Raw genomic sequence first — 16,138 nt, 5'->3', positions numbered from 1 at the left:
TCAAACCTTTCATTCTGCTCAACAGTCAGGTGATTTTTCCAGTCTCCAATGTTACCTGGGAGGAAAAACAAGTCAACTGCATCAGTGAAGATTCCAGGGAAGAGGGGACATTATACCTTAGTGGTGTTGAGAGAAGCATTGCTGGTACTCTCCTTTTTCTCCCCCAAAAGGCCCCCCACTGACTCCTGCACATGGCCACACCCGACACTCTCTCACCTCCTGGCCAGGGAGCAAACTTATCCTGGCAGTTCTGCTGTAATTGAAGATCATTAGCCCAACTTCTCGGCTGGCAGCCAGCTGGAAAAGAAGAAAACCCTGGCAACTTGTTTACTATTGCGTTCCAGGCTAGCTTGGGCTCTAGTAGTTTTCTGAACTCCTTTAAAAGTTCCATACAATCACATATCGATGAACTAACATTTACTGATGGGGACAGGGATGCTCAGAGAGACTTGGAAAATGCCACCGGAGGTCCTACACTTTGGGTCGGCTCACCTTTACCCACTTTAATTTCACAACATTCTTACTTTAAACTTCTAGATGTGGAGTCCTGATGTCACACAGAGGCTGACAGAAGCAGAAGCAAGAAAAGAAACGCTGATCTTCAAACACAAATTTGTAAACAAATAACTGAAACAAACGGAAACTCTAAGGAAACCGGAAACACAAACCACAACAGTGCAGGACGCTCACACTAGTGCAAATGATGTCCCACCCTGTTGCACCTCACCTAAGAGAAGAGTGCGTGTGAGTGCACAATAAACATAAGGGGACGCAAATCACTTCCACAGGTGGTTTGGCTCCTCCTAGTTTTCCTCTTAGCCATTTCAGTCTGTCATTTTCAGGTGTGTGAAAGATGGAGGAACACAGAACATTTTCTCTTTTCAAAGAGAAACAAGTTGCAGGTGCCAGGACAGGGGCAGTTGAAAAGGGCCTGAGGATCGACAACATGGTAGGGTTTGCGGGGCATAACAGGAAGAGAAGTCCCCACCTCAGGTGGTCTCCAAGGTACCAGTGGTCATATTTTCAAGTTGAATGGGAAAAGACATAGGAAGAGATTATGTGAAGGAAATCCTAATTTAGAGAAATTAACATAGAGTCATAGAACCCTATGATCGAATGCAAAATTTATGTCTCTAATTCTGTATTATACATTATTCATGTACTAAAATCAGAAAATATCACTTAGAATGATGGTATAAAATAAAAGAAATATTTTAACATGTTCAAATGAGTTAGTTATATAGGGAGTTATACATTTAAAAACCCAGTCACCAGAAGTATGAGATATTGAGACAAATGAGATATTCGTATACTTTTTTATGATGTAAGAATCTGGTTTCCTAGAGGACACATGACAGTCCTGCCCAGGAACAAAAGTGCAGTGAGTGTGTGTTCTTAAGTCATCCCTGGAGGAGCTTGAGGGTAAAGCACAGAGAAGGAAGAGCAGCCAGTGAGGGCCACAGACCTGTCATTACCTCTCCATCACAAGGTGAGCCCACGCTAATGAGGGGAAGCAGACCAACACTAAATGAACAACCATTTGTGGAGACATTGTACTAGGAATCAGTAGATTGTCAGGGGGCCATGAGGAAGACCTTGTAACTGTAAGTTACTCATTGGATTCATTCAGAGAACAAATATAAGAATCTCTTGTAGAGCACCAGGAGAAATCATAGGAAATCATCTTCCTAGCAAAATAAACAGGCCCATGAGGGCCCATGATGTTAGGAAAGTCCACCAACAAGCTTAGAAGCTACATTCTGGCTCATTGCTGCCACAGTGCCACGTGGCCACTCTATGTTCACCCTCACCTTTGCGAAGGAAATGACCTTTTACATCCGGCCCATATCCAATGGCTATTATATTGTCATAATTTGCCAGTGGGTCATACTTCATGTTCTCAAATGTGGCCTGTCTCACAACCACATCCATATCCTCTTCACTCAATCCTTTCCCCAGAAACTTGCAGATTTTTGACACAGAACCTCTGAGATCCTGAAATAAATCAGAGTATGATATTATGCACAATATAAGAAAGAAAACATCAACAAAAGTCACAGCTAAGTATTGTTATGGGAGTAAAAAATATAAGTGCTTATGCTGGCTGGAAAAATGGAGTTGGACCATGAGAAGTGACTTGCTTATTCCTTCTTGGTAAGTTCATCTTTCACTGTGCACTGTTCTAGAGCACATTTGGGTTCATTTAGGAACACTCATGTTCATTTTAGAGCAGACACCTACGTCAGACACTGCCTGTGCGAAGGAGCAGGGGCACAGAGGCACAACAGGGAATCGGAGCTGGGAAATCAGTACACAGATCTGTGGGCAGAGAGTCATTGTGTGACAGAATTCAGAGAAAGTCTCAACAAAGATGACAAATTTGTTCTGAGAATTCAAGCAAAAAGAGGCATTTTCTAGATAGTCATACTGAAGGGGTGGAGTCCAGACAAAAGAAAAAATATACGCAGTGTTGGGGATGCGTGGAAGCTCGAGATACCAGGTCACAGGACCATCAGAATTCGAGTTTCCCTGGTGGGGCTTCACAGGCACATGGCTCGTGTGAGAAAGTGGGGAGATGAGGCCGGAGGCAGTGGAGAGGTCATAGTGTGGGGAAGGTTTTAAGGCCAATCATGGTCGGAGTCTCCCTTCAGCAGGTGTTACAGACTCAACAAGAGAGTCCAGGCATGGTGTCCTGAGCTTGGGGCAGGGGTAACAGAAACCAGGGACAAATACTCAGCAGGTGGCAGCCCTTAATCCTGCCTGGCTTGCAGCTCTTTCTCTTCTTTCCTGCTTAGAGATCCCTGGTGGTGTTTGGGCAGCAGTGCCCAGTCCCTGTCCCGTAATGATCCTGATTGATCCAAGATATTCATGGTAATCCCATTGCCCTCTACGAGACATTCACCTAGGGTGGTCACAGACTCAACTTTGGTATTGAAACAGAAAGATGAAGTCAAATAGATGTTTAAAAGAGTGATTTTCCTCCTAGTGATGAGATGGTAGCAAAGCAAGGCAAGGAAGTCGTTCTTGTCCCACTTCCCTCTCTTTCTGCCATACATGCTGTCAACTGAGGACATGACTTTGGAGCTACAACAACCATCCTGCTACTATAAGAGGAGACATCATTGCCACACTAGATATGATAGGAAAGAAGGACAGAAAATGCCTGGGACATTCACGACATGCTGAAGTTGCCAGAACCAACAACAGGATAGCCTGCCTCTGGGATTCAGTCAATCAGTAATAGAAGTTCTTCTCTTTTAATGTGTTCATCATTGACTACTGGGAGCTGCATTCCCTCTAATCATACACAGACATTTGATTTAATTTTTCATGCAGTGCTTAACCATATACAGATAAGATTAAAGTTTCCCATGAGATGCATCGCACAACGATGAATATAACATCCAGAAAGTTACTAGAATCAAAATGCAGAAAATTGATTTCATAATCCATCAACGGGTGACCAAAAATCTGGTTCATGATAGTCAAACATGTGTATGGCCTCATAGATAAACAGACGATGCCTCACACATAGTCAGTTTTTGAAAAGAAAGTTCCAGTTAATTAACTGTAAATGACCACCTGGTAATCGAAGTACAGGAGTGATAGAAGAAAAATGTCTCCTGTACACCTAATCAGGGATCTAAAATTTGATACTGTTTTGGGGTGTTCTACCCATAAGCCATCAATTCATTTGGTCAGGGTGCCTTTCAGCTGCCATGAAGTCACTGATGTCATGTTTCTCACCTTCTTCATCTCCTCATAAGTCATGAACTGAATGTTGAAAAGGCTTCTGTGCTCATACCAACCTTTGATGTGGTCAAACCAAAGGCTTCCCATCACTGTGGAAAAAACAGGTACATATTTAGGTAAATATGTTAAACAGGTTGAAAAGAAGCTACAGTTGTGGGAGGTGCAGGAATCTTTAGTAACAAAGAAGGGAAAGGAAGTCTATTGCTACATTTCAGATTTCGCCTAGCACCTGGTAATGGGAGAGCTAGCCACCATTCCCTAGGAAACAATTACATGAACTCAAGGAACAATCGGTCCCTTAAAAAAGCATTTCATATAGACAGAAAACCATCTTCCCACGGGGAGAGAAAAACTGAAACTGGAAATCAGAGAAAGGAATCCTCTCCATTTTTGCTTCTCCCCGTCCCCAAAGACACAGGGAGCTATTTCCCTGCTGCATACAACATGAAGTCTCCCTGGTGGGTCACTTGAGCTCTGCACAGAAACTAATGTTAGTTAACTCTCCTGTTGCAGATCATCATCTCTACCTCTGTAGGCCTTTCCCCTGCTCAAACAGCCACACTGGCACCTCAGAAAAGAATGCAGGGGTCACATGCTGACTCCCAGGATAGAGTATGCAACGCTTGATCACGGGGTTGTGAGTTCAAGCCCCACACTGGGCGTAGAGAACACTTAAAAAATAAATAAAAATTTAATAAAAGTTAAAAAAAAAGAGAGAAAGGAATGTGGAACAGAATTTTGTCAAATAGAGCTTCCTATTCAATATGCTGTGCACAGCCCAATCCTGTGATCTAAATTGAGATGCTTCTCCCTGAGCTAGAACGGAAAACTGTGAGCTCGTGAATCCCCTTTGCCACAGTTAGATGTAAATATTTTCTGGTGATATAACTGTAACTTGATGGTCCCCTGAGAGGGAGCAGGAGTAAGGAAAATTTGTAACAATGCCTGGTCATGGTCATCCACGACAACCCTATCAACTGGCTTGATACATTGATTACTGACTCCCATTTGACTCTCTCTTGTCATCTTCTCCCTGCCAGATTCACTAAGTGTAAAAATGTACATGTTGCTTATGCTATAAATTATAGTTACCTCTTCCTTCAAGAAATCGTTTCATGAATTCCTCAAAGGTACCTGTAAATTGTGACGTCACATTCTTTGCAAAGTGAAAATATGAGCACATAACGTCCTTAGGGTTTCTGTATACATAAATAATCTGGAAAGAAAGGAGGTATTCATTATTTCTGAGGCGTTCATTCTCTCATATTTTTACCCTACTATCTTCCAATCAGATGAAGCCTATTGTCTTAACTTCATACTTTCCTAATTATGTTGTGTATATACTCAGCCCTCTTTGTATTTTGGGTTTCCCCTTCTCAGCCATGCCTCTTCCTTTACAACTGGCCTAGGGACTATCAATTACTCCTCAAGGCACACCTCCCATGGTACCTCTTCTCACCTCACCCTGACAGAGAGCAACAATAGTCTTTTGTCCCTACAGCAACAAGCTAATACATGTGACAATGACCTGTAAGTATAAAATTATATAACAATAGGAAAAACATACTAAGTTATTTTCCCCAGATAATCTGCTATAAGGGCAACCTTGAGCATCATAGGGCATTTAACATCATCCTGGACCTCAACCCACTAAAGACCAGCAGCATCATCAACCTAACCAAAAATGCTCCAAGCATTCCAAATATCCTGTGGGGCAAAAAGTCTTCCATTTGTGAAACAGTGTGGTAGATAAAAGCAATCCAAAAAGGGATGCAAACCATGAGTGGAGGGGCGGATATGTAACGAGAACAGAAATGGTCAACGCATTCCTCTTTTCTTCTTAAGGATGGAAGGCAGTGAGTGGAAGTCTCCATTGTGGAGATCTATGATTGGCAATGGTTTTCTGGGACCCATTTACTGGGACAGGTGGAGCAGAATGCTACTGAGGTTTGAGAAGACAGAAGACAATAGCAAGCAGTCGTTTTAGGAAGGCAGAGGGAGCAAAACATTTAAAAAGTAAAATTTGAGAATTGAGGCCAAAAAAGTAAAATGAAGATACAACTTTTAAGTGTATTGGATTTTTTCCTATCACACTACCAGAATCATGAACACAGGTACAAATATACACGTATTGGGTTTCACCAGAATTAGGTGTTGACAGATGATCATAATAGAGTTGATTACAGCAAGGGAATTGAGTCAAAAGTGATTTGAATGTGAAATATGGAGCCATTGGTGGATGTGGAGAAGTGGAAGATATGAATGAGAGAGTGTCAAGAGGGAATGGAGAAGCTGAGGGGGAGGGGACTGGAACTCTGAATGTGGTGACTGGTCACTACAGGGATAACTGAAAGGAGTGGGAGGCAAAAGAGGCAGCTCTCAGAAAACAAGGTGCTTCAAGTCAGGATTCAAGTTAGGGCAATTACTGGTGATGCCTTTGTTCATTCACTCAACTCTACTACCCTCTGGACACTGTTCTGTGTACTGCAAACTCCATCTCTCTTATGGGATTACACTCTGGCCAGAAATGGACAATAAATAAATAGGTAAACAGATGGGAGATGGTGTCATAAATACAGGCAGGCTTATCACCCATTATAAACTCCAGAGGTTGGTGGAGGAAAAGGTTGCTGGAGGTGACATCAACACTGGGAGGTGTGGAAGAGCTAGGCGTTTGAGAGGCCAGTGCAGATTCTGAGGGGTCAACGTGAAGGAGGCAACCCTGCCCTTGTATGACCCTGAGAATGAGTGCCTCCTTCCCCTTGACCCCACTGGGGCATTTTTTTTAATCATTTTTTTAATTTATTTTCAGCATAACGGTATTCATTGTTTTTGTACGACACCCAATGCTCCATGCAGTCTGTGCCCTCTCTAATACCCACCACCTGGTTCCCCCAACCTCCCACACCCCCACCTCTTCAAACCCTTCAGATTGCTTTTCAGAGTCCATAGTTCATCATAGTCACCAGAGTCCATAGTCTCATTGTTCACCTCCCCTTCCAATTTCCCCCAAATGCCTTCTCCTAACTCTCCATGTCCTCCATGCTATTTGTTATGCTCCACAAATAAGTGAAACCATATGATAATTGACTCTCTCTGCTTGACTTATTTCACTTAGCATAATCTCTTCCAGTCCCATCCATGCTGCTACAAAAGTTGGGTATTCATCCTTTCTGATGGAGGCATAATACTCCATAGTGTATATGGACCACATCTTCCTTATCCATTCATCCATTGAAGGGAAATCAATGGCTTTCTTATACACTAACAATGAAAATACAGAAAGGGAAATTAGAGAATCGATTCCATTTACTATAGTTCCAAGAACCATAAGATACCTGGGAATAAACCTAACCAAAGAGGTAAAGGATCTGTACTCGAGGAACTACAGAACACTCATGAAAGAAGTTGAAGAAGACACAAAAAGATGGAAGACCATTCCATGCTCATGGATCGGAAGACTAAACATCGTTAAAATGTCTATACTGCCTAGAGCAATCTATACTTTTAATGCCATTCCAATCAAAAATCCACCGGTATTTTTCAAAGAGCTGGAGCAAATAATCCAAAAATTTGTATGGAACCAGAAGAGACCCTGAATCGCTAAGGAAATGTTGAAAAACAAAAATAAAACTGGGGGCACCATGTTACCTGATTTCAAGCTTTACTACAAAGCTGTGATCACCAAGACAGCATGGTACTGACATAAAAACAGACACATAGACCAGTGGAACAGAGAGTAGAGAGCCCAGATATGGACCCTCAACTCTATGGTCAGTTAATCTTTGACAAAACAGGAAAAAATATACAGTGGAAAAAAGACAGTCTCTTCAATAAATGCTGCTGGGAAAACTGGACAGCTATATGTAGAAGAATGAAACTCGACCATTCTCTTACACCGTACACAAAAATAAACTCAAAATGGATAAAAGACCTCAACGTGAGACAGGAATCCATCAGAATCCTAGAGGAGAATATAGGCAGTAACCTCTTCGGTATCAGCCACAGCAACTTCTTTCAAGATATGTCTCCAAAGGCAAAGGAAACAAAAGCCAAAATAAACTTTTGGGACTTCATCAAAATCAAAAGCTTCTGCACAGCCAAGGAAACAGTCAACAAAACAAAGAGGCAACCCACGGAATGGGAGAAGATATTTGCAAATGACAGTACAGACAAAAGGTTGATATCCAGGATCTATAAAGAACTCCTCAAACTCAACACACACAAAACAGACAATCATAGCACAAAATGGGCAGAAGATACGAACAGACACTTCTCCAATGAAGACATACAAATGGCTATCAGACACACGAAAAAATGTTCATCATCACTAGCCATCAGGGAGATTCAAATTAAAACCACATTGAGATATCACCTTACCCCAGTTAGAATCGCCAAAATCAGCAAGACAGGAAACAACATGTGTTGGAGGGGATGTGGAGAAAGGGGAAACCTCTTACACTGTTGGTGGGAATGCAAGTTGGTGCAGCCTCTTTGGAGAACAGTGTGGAGATTCCTCAAGAAATTAAAAATAGAGCTTCCCTAGGACCCTGCCATTGCACTACTGGGTATTTACCCCAAGATACAGATGTAGTGAAAAGAAGGGCCTTCTGTACTCCAATGTTTATAGCAGCAATGGCCACGGTCACCAAACTGTGGAAAGAACCAAGATGCCCTTCAATGGACCAATGGATAAGGAAGATGTGGTCCATATACACTATGGAATATTATGCCTCCATCAGAAAGGATGAATACCCAACTTTTGTAGCAACATGGACGGGACTGGAAGAGATTATGCTGAGTGATATAAGTCAAGCAGAGAGAGTCAATTATCATATGGTTTCACTTATTTGTGGAGCATAACAAATAGCATGGAGGACAAGGGGAGATGGAGAGGAGAAGGGAGTTGAGGGAAATTGGAAGGGGAGGTGAACCATGAGAGACTATGGACTCTGAAAAACAATCTGAGGGTTTTGAAGGGGTGGGGGGTGGGAGGTTGGGGGATCCAGGTGGTGGGTATTAGAGAGGGCACTGATTGCATGGAGTACTGGGTGTGGTGCAAAAATAATGAATACTGTTACGCAGAAAAAATAAAAAATTAAAAAAAAAATACCATGAGAGACTATGGACTCTGAAAAACAATCCGAGGGTTTTGGAGGGGCGGGAGGTGGGAGGTTGGGGGAACCAGGTGGTGGGTATTAGAGAGGGCACAGATTGCACGGAGCACTGGGTGTGGTGCAAAAACAATGAATACTGTTATGCTGAAAAGAAAATAAATATTTTTTAAAAAAAGAGATTATGCTGAGTGAAATAATTCAAGCAGAGAGAGTCAATTATCATATGGTTTCACTTATTTGTGGAGCATAAAAAATAGCATGGAGGACAAGGGGAGTTAGAGAGGAGAAGGGAGTTGAGGGGAATTGGAAGGGGATGTGAACCATGAGAGACTATGGACTCTGAAAAACAATCTGAGGGTTTTGAAGGGGCGGGGGGTGGGAGGTTGAGGGAACCAGGTGGTGGGTACTGGAGAGGGCACGGATTGCATGGAGCACTGGGTGTAGTGCAAAAACAATGAATACTGTTACACTGAAAATAAATTTAAAAAATTAAAAAAAATTTTTTTAAAAAGCAAGAAAGAAATAATAGCAGTTTACCTTGTAATTGAACATAACAGTAATAAAACAAATGCATATTTGAAACAAAAAAATGAAAGAATATATATCATATGTGATAATATAACACACTGTATAAGGTAAATTAAATGCACACATATATATACTTTCATTTTTTAATGTCTGCATTACTTGTATAACCAGAAAACAAAGGGTGCAAGATACAAATCTGATACTATAAAAAAAAAGAAGCCTATTGAAAATTGAAGTAAAGGGGTACCTGAGTGGCTTAGTTGGTTTTACATCTGCCTTCAGTCCAGGTCATGATCCCAGGGTCCTGAGATCAAGCCCCACATGGGTGTGGTGGGGGTAGGGGGGTCACTGAGCAGCAGGGAGCCTGCTTCTCCCTCAACCTGCCCTGCTTGTTCTCTCTCTCTCTCTCTCTCTCTAATAAATAAATAATAAATTCTTAAAACAAAAAAGAAAACTAAAGTGTGTATAATGCTACATTTGCCAACAGCTGGATGATTGCACAGTGTTGATGTCATGAAATGAAATGAAATAATGAAAAAGAGCAGTTAGCTCTCAGCAGTCAGAGTCCATTTCCTACTTTGGCTTTTTTGTTCTTCAGCCCACTGGGAACCAAGTAGTATGGGAGGTGGGTAGAGAAGAGACGAGGGGATGGTCTTTCCTCAAAATCCACTTTTCGAAAGTTGTACTCAAGGAAGGGGGCTCGATCCATGGTTTCCAGTTTTCCAGTGCCTTTGCGATGTTCCTCAGAATAAATCAGACTTAATAATTGCTGAAACCAGATGGTTCCTGTAAAGAAATAATTTTGTTTTCAATGATGATCCAAAATGGAAGTGATGCATCATTAATTTTTTTAATCAGAGTTTGTTACTATAGTAAGTACAATGTAATTTCATCTGAATGGAATTGTAAATATATGTAAAGTGCAGTGTGGGGAAAGAAAACAAATATGGCCTTTCTTTTCCTGCTTCAGGAGAAGCTCCATATGAAACTCCGTGGGCATTTGTCCCACAAATTTATTCATTGACTGTTCTGTGTTTTCTTCTGCTTCATATACAGGACTTTAAATGATCTTCTATGCCTGTCTCTCTACTTCCTTCCTCAATCCCACTCCTAGAAAATGAGCCAAAAGAAGCCAAGGAAAAGGAACTCCATGTAAGGAGGCACTTCCCAGACTTCTGCACTTCCCTTCGTTTCCTTCTGTACCCATGGTCTCCACTTCAGGAAACAGTGTTCATTATAAATCCCTAAAGGAGGCCCCAGAACACCCACATGGAGACAGGAAGGAATTTAAGAAACAAAACAGGTTAACGTAGAGGGGGAAAAAAGAGAGAAAGGGAAACCATAAAACAGTCACTTAACTCCAGAAAACAACTACAAAGAACAGAAGTAAATGACAAGAATCATGAGATGGAGGAGGTCCATAAGAAACTGGAGCACTGGAGGAGGAGTCAAGATGGCGGATAAGTAGCAGGCTGAGATTACATCAGGTAGCAGGAGATCAGCTAGATAGCTTATCTAAAGATTACAAACACCTACAAATCCAATGGGAGATCGAAGAGAAGAAGAACAGCAATTCTAGAAACAGAAAATCAACCACTTTCTGAAAGGCAGGACTGGCGGAGAAGTGAATCCAAAGTGACGGGAAGATAGATCACGGGGGAAGGGGCCGGCTCCAGGCAAGCGGCGGAGCAATGGAGCCCTAAATCAGGACGTTTAAAAGTCTGTTCCACTGAGGGACATCACTCCAGAGGCTAAGCCGGGGTGAAGTCCACACGGGGTCAGCGTGGTCCTAGGTCCCACAGGGTCACAGAAGGATCGGGGGTGTCTGAGTGTTGCAGAGCTTACAGATATTAAAATGGGGAAGCTGGCTACAGAGACAGAGCCGAGGAGTGAGCTTGCAGCTCGGGGTTACCTTGAACCGGTCGCAGGCTGGGTGAACTTGGAGCGTGACCTGAGGCCAGGGACACAGGAGTGATTGGGCGCTATTCTCTGAGGGCACACTGAGGAATGGGGCCCTGAGCCCTCAGCAACTCCAGGACAGAGACTGGGAGGCCGCCATTTTCATTCCCGTCCTCCAGAACTCTACAGAAAGCGCTCAGGGAACAAAAGCTCCCGAAAGCAAACCAAGCAGATTACTCAGCCCGGCCCCTGGTAAGGGCCGTGCAATTCCGCCTGGGGCAAAGACACTTGAGAATCACTACAACAGGCCCCTCCCCCAGAAGATCAACAAGAAACCTAGCCAGGACCAAGTTCACCTACCAAGGAGTGCAGTTTCAATACCAAGGAGAGCAGCGGAATTCCAGAGGAGGAGAAAGCAAAGCCCGGAACTCATGGCTTTCTCCCCATGGTTCTTTAGTCTTACAGTTAATTTAATTATTTTTTAATTTTTTTTTCTTCTTCTGCTAAATTTTTTTTAACTTTTACCCTTTTCTTTTTTAATGTTTTTTAACTAGTTTATCTAATATATATATTTTTTATTTTTTATTTTTTTTATTTGTTTTATTTTTAATTGTTTTTTTTTCCTGAACCTCTTTTTATCCCCTTTCTCCCCCCCACGATTTGGGGTCTCTTCCATTTGGTTAAAGCGTATTTTCATGGGGTCTTTGCCACCCTTCTGGTATTTTACTTGCTCCTTCATATACTCTTATCTGGACAAAATGACAAGGCAGAAAAATTCACCACAAAAAAAAAGAACAAGAGGAATTACCAAAGGCTAGGGAACTAATCAATACAGACATTGGTAATATGTCAGATCTAGAGTTCAGAATGACGATTCTCAAGGTTCTAGCCAGGCTCGAAAAAGGCATGGAAGAATTAGTGATATAGAAGAACAAATGACAGAGAATAAAGAAGCTGAACAAAAGAGGGACAAACAGCTATTGGACCACGAGGGGAGAATTCGAGAGATAAGTGACACCGTAAAATGAAACAACATTAGAATAATTGGGATTCCAGAAGAAGAAGAAAGAGAGAGGGGAGCAGAAGGTATATTGGAGAGAATTTCCCCAATATGGCAAAGGGAACAAGCATCAAAATCCAGGAGGTTCAGAGAACCCCCCTCAAAATCAATAAGAATAGGTCCACACCCCATCACCTAATAGGAAAATTTACAAGTCTTAGTGACAAAAAGAAAATCCTGAAAGCAGCCCAGGAAAAGAAGTCTGTAACATACAATGGTAAAAATATTAGATTGGCAGCAGACTTGTACACAGAGACCTGGCAGGCCAGAAAGAACTGGCATGATATATTTAGAGCACTAAACGAGAAAAACATGCAGCCAAGAATACTATATCCAGCTATGCTATCATTGAAAATAGAAGGAGAGATAAAAAGCTTCCAGGACAAACAAAAACTGAAAGAATTTGCAAACACCAAACCAGCTCTACAGGAAATATTGAAAGGGGTCCTCTAAGCAAAGAGAGACCCTAAAAGTAGTAGATCAGAAAGGAACAGAGACAATATACAGTAACAGTCACCTTATAGGCAATACAATGACACTAAATTCATATCTCTCAATAGTTACCCTGAATGTTAATAGGCTAAATGCCCCAATCAAAAAACACAGGGTATCAGAATGTATATAAAAAAAAAAAAATCTATATGTTGCCTACAAGAAACTCATTTTAGACCCGAAGACACCTCCAGATTTAAAGTGAGGGGGTGGAAAAGAATTTACCATGCTAATGGACATCAGAAGAAAGCAGGAGTGGCAATCCTTATATCACATCAATTAGATTTTAAGCCAAAGACTATAATAAGAGATGAGGAAGGACACTATATCATACTCAAAGGGTCTGTCCAACAAGAAGATCTAACAATTTTAAATATCTATGCCCCCAACGTGGGAGCAGCCAATTATATAAACCAATTAATAACAAAATCAAAGAAACACATTGACAATCATACAATAATAGTAGGGGACTTTAACACTCCCCTCACTGAAATGGACAGATCATCCAAGCAAAAGATCAACAAGGAAATAAAGGCCTTAAATGACACACTGGACCAGATGGACATCATAGATATATTCAGAACATTTCATCCCAAAGCAACAGAATACACATTCTTCTCTAGTGCCCATGGAACATTCTCCAGAATAGATCACATCCTCGGTCCTAAATCAGGTCTCAAACGGTATCAAAAGATTGGGATCATTCCCTGCATATTTTTAGACCACAATGCCCTGAAGCTAGAACTCAATCACAAGAGGAAATTTGGAAAGAACCCAAATACATGGAGACTAAATAGCATCCTTCTAAAGAATGAATGGGTCAACCAGGAAATTAAAGAAGAATTGAAAAAATTCATGGAAACAAATGATAATGAAAACACAACTGTTCAAAATCTGTGGACACAACAAAGGCAGTCCTGAGTGGAAAATATATAGCGGTACAAGACTTTCTCAAGAAACAAGAAAGGTCTCAGGTACACAACCTAACACTACACCTAAAGGAACTGGAGAAAGAACAAGAAAGAAACCCGAAACCCAGCAGGAGAAGAGAAATCATAAAGATCAGAGCATAAATCAATGAAATAGAAACCAAAAAGAAAAGAAGAGAAATTAAGGAGTCAATCCCATTTACTATTGCACCCAAAACTATAAGATACCTAGGAACAAACTTAACCAAAGAGGCAAAGAATCTATACTCAGAAAACTATAAAGTACTCTTGAAAGAAATTGAGGAAGACACAAAGAAATGGAAAAATGTTCCATGCTCCTGGATTGGAAGAACAAATATTGTGAAAATGTCTATGCTACCTAAAGCAATCTACACACTTAATGCAATCCCTATCAAAATCCCACCCATTTTTTCAAAGAAAAGGAACAAATAATCCTTAAAATTTATATGGAACCAGAAAAGACATAGCCAAATATTCGAATAGCCAAAGGAATATTGAAAAAGAAAGCCAAAGTTGGTGTCGTCACAATCCCGGACTTCAAACTCTATTACAAAGCTGTCATCATCAAGACAGCATGGTACTGGCACAAAAACAGACACATAGATCAATGGAAGCAAATAGAGAGCCCAGAAATAGAACCTCAACTCTATGGTCAACTAATCTTTGACAAAGCAGGAAAGAATGTCCAATGGAAAAAAGACAGCCTCTTCAATAAATGGTGTTGGGTTCCCCTTTCTCCACATCCCCTCCAACACATGTTGTTTCCTGTCTTGCTAATTTTGGCCATTCTAAATGGTGTAAGGTGGTATCTCAATGTGGTTTTAATTTGAATCTCCCTGATGGCTAGTGATGATGAACATTTTTTCACGTGTCTGATAGCCATTTGTATATCTTCTTTGGAGAAGTGTCTGTTCATATCTTCTGCCCATTTTTTGATATGATTGTCTGTTTTGTGTGTGTTGAGTTTGAGGAGTTCTTTATAGATCCTGAATATCAACTTTTTGTCTGTACTGTCATTTGCAAATATCTTCTCCCATTCCATGGGTTGCCTCTTTGTTTTGTTCACTGTTTCCTTTGCTGTGCAGAAGCTTTTGATTTTGATGAAGTCCCAAAAGTTTATTTTGGCTTTTGTTTCCTTTGCCTTTGGAGACATATTTTGAAAGAAGTTGCTGTGGCTGATATCGAAGAGATTACTGCCTATGTTCTCCTCTAGGATTCTGATGGATTCCTGTCTCACGTTGAGGTCTTTTATCCATTTTGAGTTTATCTTTGTGTATGGTGTAAGAGAATGGTCGAGTTTCATTCTTCTACGTATAGCTGTCCAGTTTTCCCAGCAGCATTTATTGAAGAGACTGTCTTTTTTCCACTGTATAGTTTTCCCTGTTTTGTCAAAGATTATTTGACCATAGAGTTGAGGGACTGGAAGAGATTATGCTGAGTGAAATAAGTCAAGCAGAGAGAGTCAATTATCATATGGTTTCACTTATCTGTGGAGCATAACAAATAGCATGGAGGACAAGGAGAGATAGAGAGGAGAAGGGAGTTGAGGGAAACTGGAAAGAGAGGTGAACCATGAGAGACTATGGACTCTGAAAAACAATCTGAGGGTTTTAAAGGTGTGGGGGGTGGGAGGTTGAGGGAACCAGGTGCTGGGTATTGGAGAGGGCACGAATTGCATGGAGCACTGGGTGTGGTGCCAAAACAATGAATACTGTTACGCTGAAAATAAATTTAAAAAAATAAAAAATAAATAAATAAAATGGTGTTGGGAAAATTGGATGGCCACATGCAGAAAAACGAAATTGAACCATTTCCTTACACCACACACGAAAATAGACTCAAAATGGATGAAGGACCTCAATGTGAGAAAGGAAGCCATCAAAATCCTTGAGGAGAACACAGGCAGCAACCTCTTCGATCTCAGCCACAGCAACGTCTTCCTAGGAACATCGCCAAAGGCAAGGGAAGCAAGGGCAAAAATGAACTATTGGGATTTTATCAAGATCAAAAGCTTTTGCACAGCAAAGGAAACAGTTCACAAAACCAAAGACAACTGACAGAATGGGAGAAGATATTTGCAAATGACATATCGATAAAGGGCTAGTGTCCAAAATCTATAAAGAACTTAGCAAACTCAACACCCAAAGAACAAATAATCCAATCAAGAAATAAGCAGAAGACATGAACAGACATTTCTGCAAAGAAGACATCCAGATGGCCAACAGACACATGACAAAGTGCTCCACATCACTCGGCATCAGGGAAATACAAATCAAAACCACAATGAGATATCACCTCACACCAGTCAGAATGGCTAAAATTAACAAGTCAGGAAATGA

General features: G+C 41.2%; 1 protein-coding gene and 1 long non-coding RNA gene across 2 annotated transcripts in view; both read right to left on the bottom strand.

The window, feature by feature from the left end:
- Positions 1 to 1,746: 1,746 nt before the first annotated feature.
- On the bottom strand, positions 1,747 to 10,398 carry LOC116870353 (amine sulfotransferase-like). Its single transcript, XM_032861958.1, has 5 exons — positions 10,350 to 10,398; positions 9,976 to 10,184; positions 4,846 to 4,969; positions 3,748 to 3,842; positions 1,747 to 1,995 (listed from the first exon to the last, which is right to left on the bottom strand). The coding sequence occupies exons 1-5, from the start codon at positions 10,396 to 10,398 to the stop codon at positions 1,747 to 1,749; spliced, it is 726 nt and encodes a 241-aa protein (XP_032717849.1).
- A 165-nt stretch (positions 10,399 to 10,563) lies between these two features.
- The window catches only part of LOC116870599, a 7,157-nt gene continuing 1,582 nt past the window's right edge, over positions 10,564 to 16,138 (bottom strand). The window contains exons 2-3 of the long non-coding RNA XR_004383255.1: positions 12,776 to 12,778; positions 10,564 to 10,573 (exon numbers count right to left, since the gene is read on the bottom strand). This is a non-coding gene — a long non-coding RNA (uncharacterized LOC116870599). The remainder of the gene's footprint in view (positions 10,574 to 12,775; positions 12,779 to 16,138) is intronic.

This window comes from Lontra canadensis, unplaced genomic scaffold (assembly GCF_010015895.1).
Source record: "Lontra canadensis isolate GAN:19392208 unplaced genomic scaffold, GSC_riverotter_1.0 scaffold23, whole genome shotgun sequence".
Classification (NCBI taxonomy): Eukaryota; Metazoa; Chordata; class Mammalia; order Carnivora; family Mustelidae; genus Lontra; species Lontra canadensis.
Note: the sequence above shows the minus strand (reverse complement) of the source record. Positions and strands in the feature narration are given on the sequence as shown.

What these genes read in the sequence shown, in the direction of transcription:
- LOC116870353 (XM_032861958.1), bottom strand. Translation starts at nt 10,398, where the DNA reads ATGCCCACGGAGTTTCATATGGAGCTTCTCCTGAAGCAGGAAAAGAAA. An exon ending in TGAAGAACAAAAAAGCCAAA is followed by an intron (nt 4,970 to 9,975) that starts GTAGGAAATGGA and finishes CTTTCTTTCCAG; the next exon opens with ATTATTTATGTATACAGAAA. An exon ending in ACGATTTCTTGAAGGAAGAG is followed by an intron (nt 3,843 to 4,845) that starts GTAACTATAATT and finishes TTTTTTCCACAG; the next exon opens with TGATGGGAAGCCTTTGGTTT.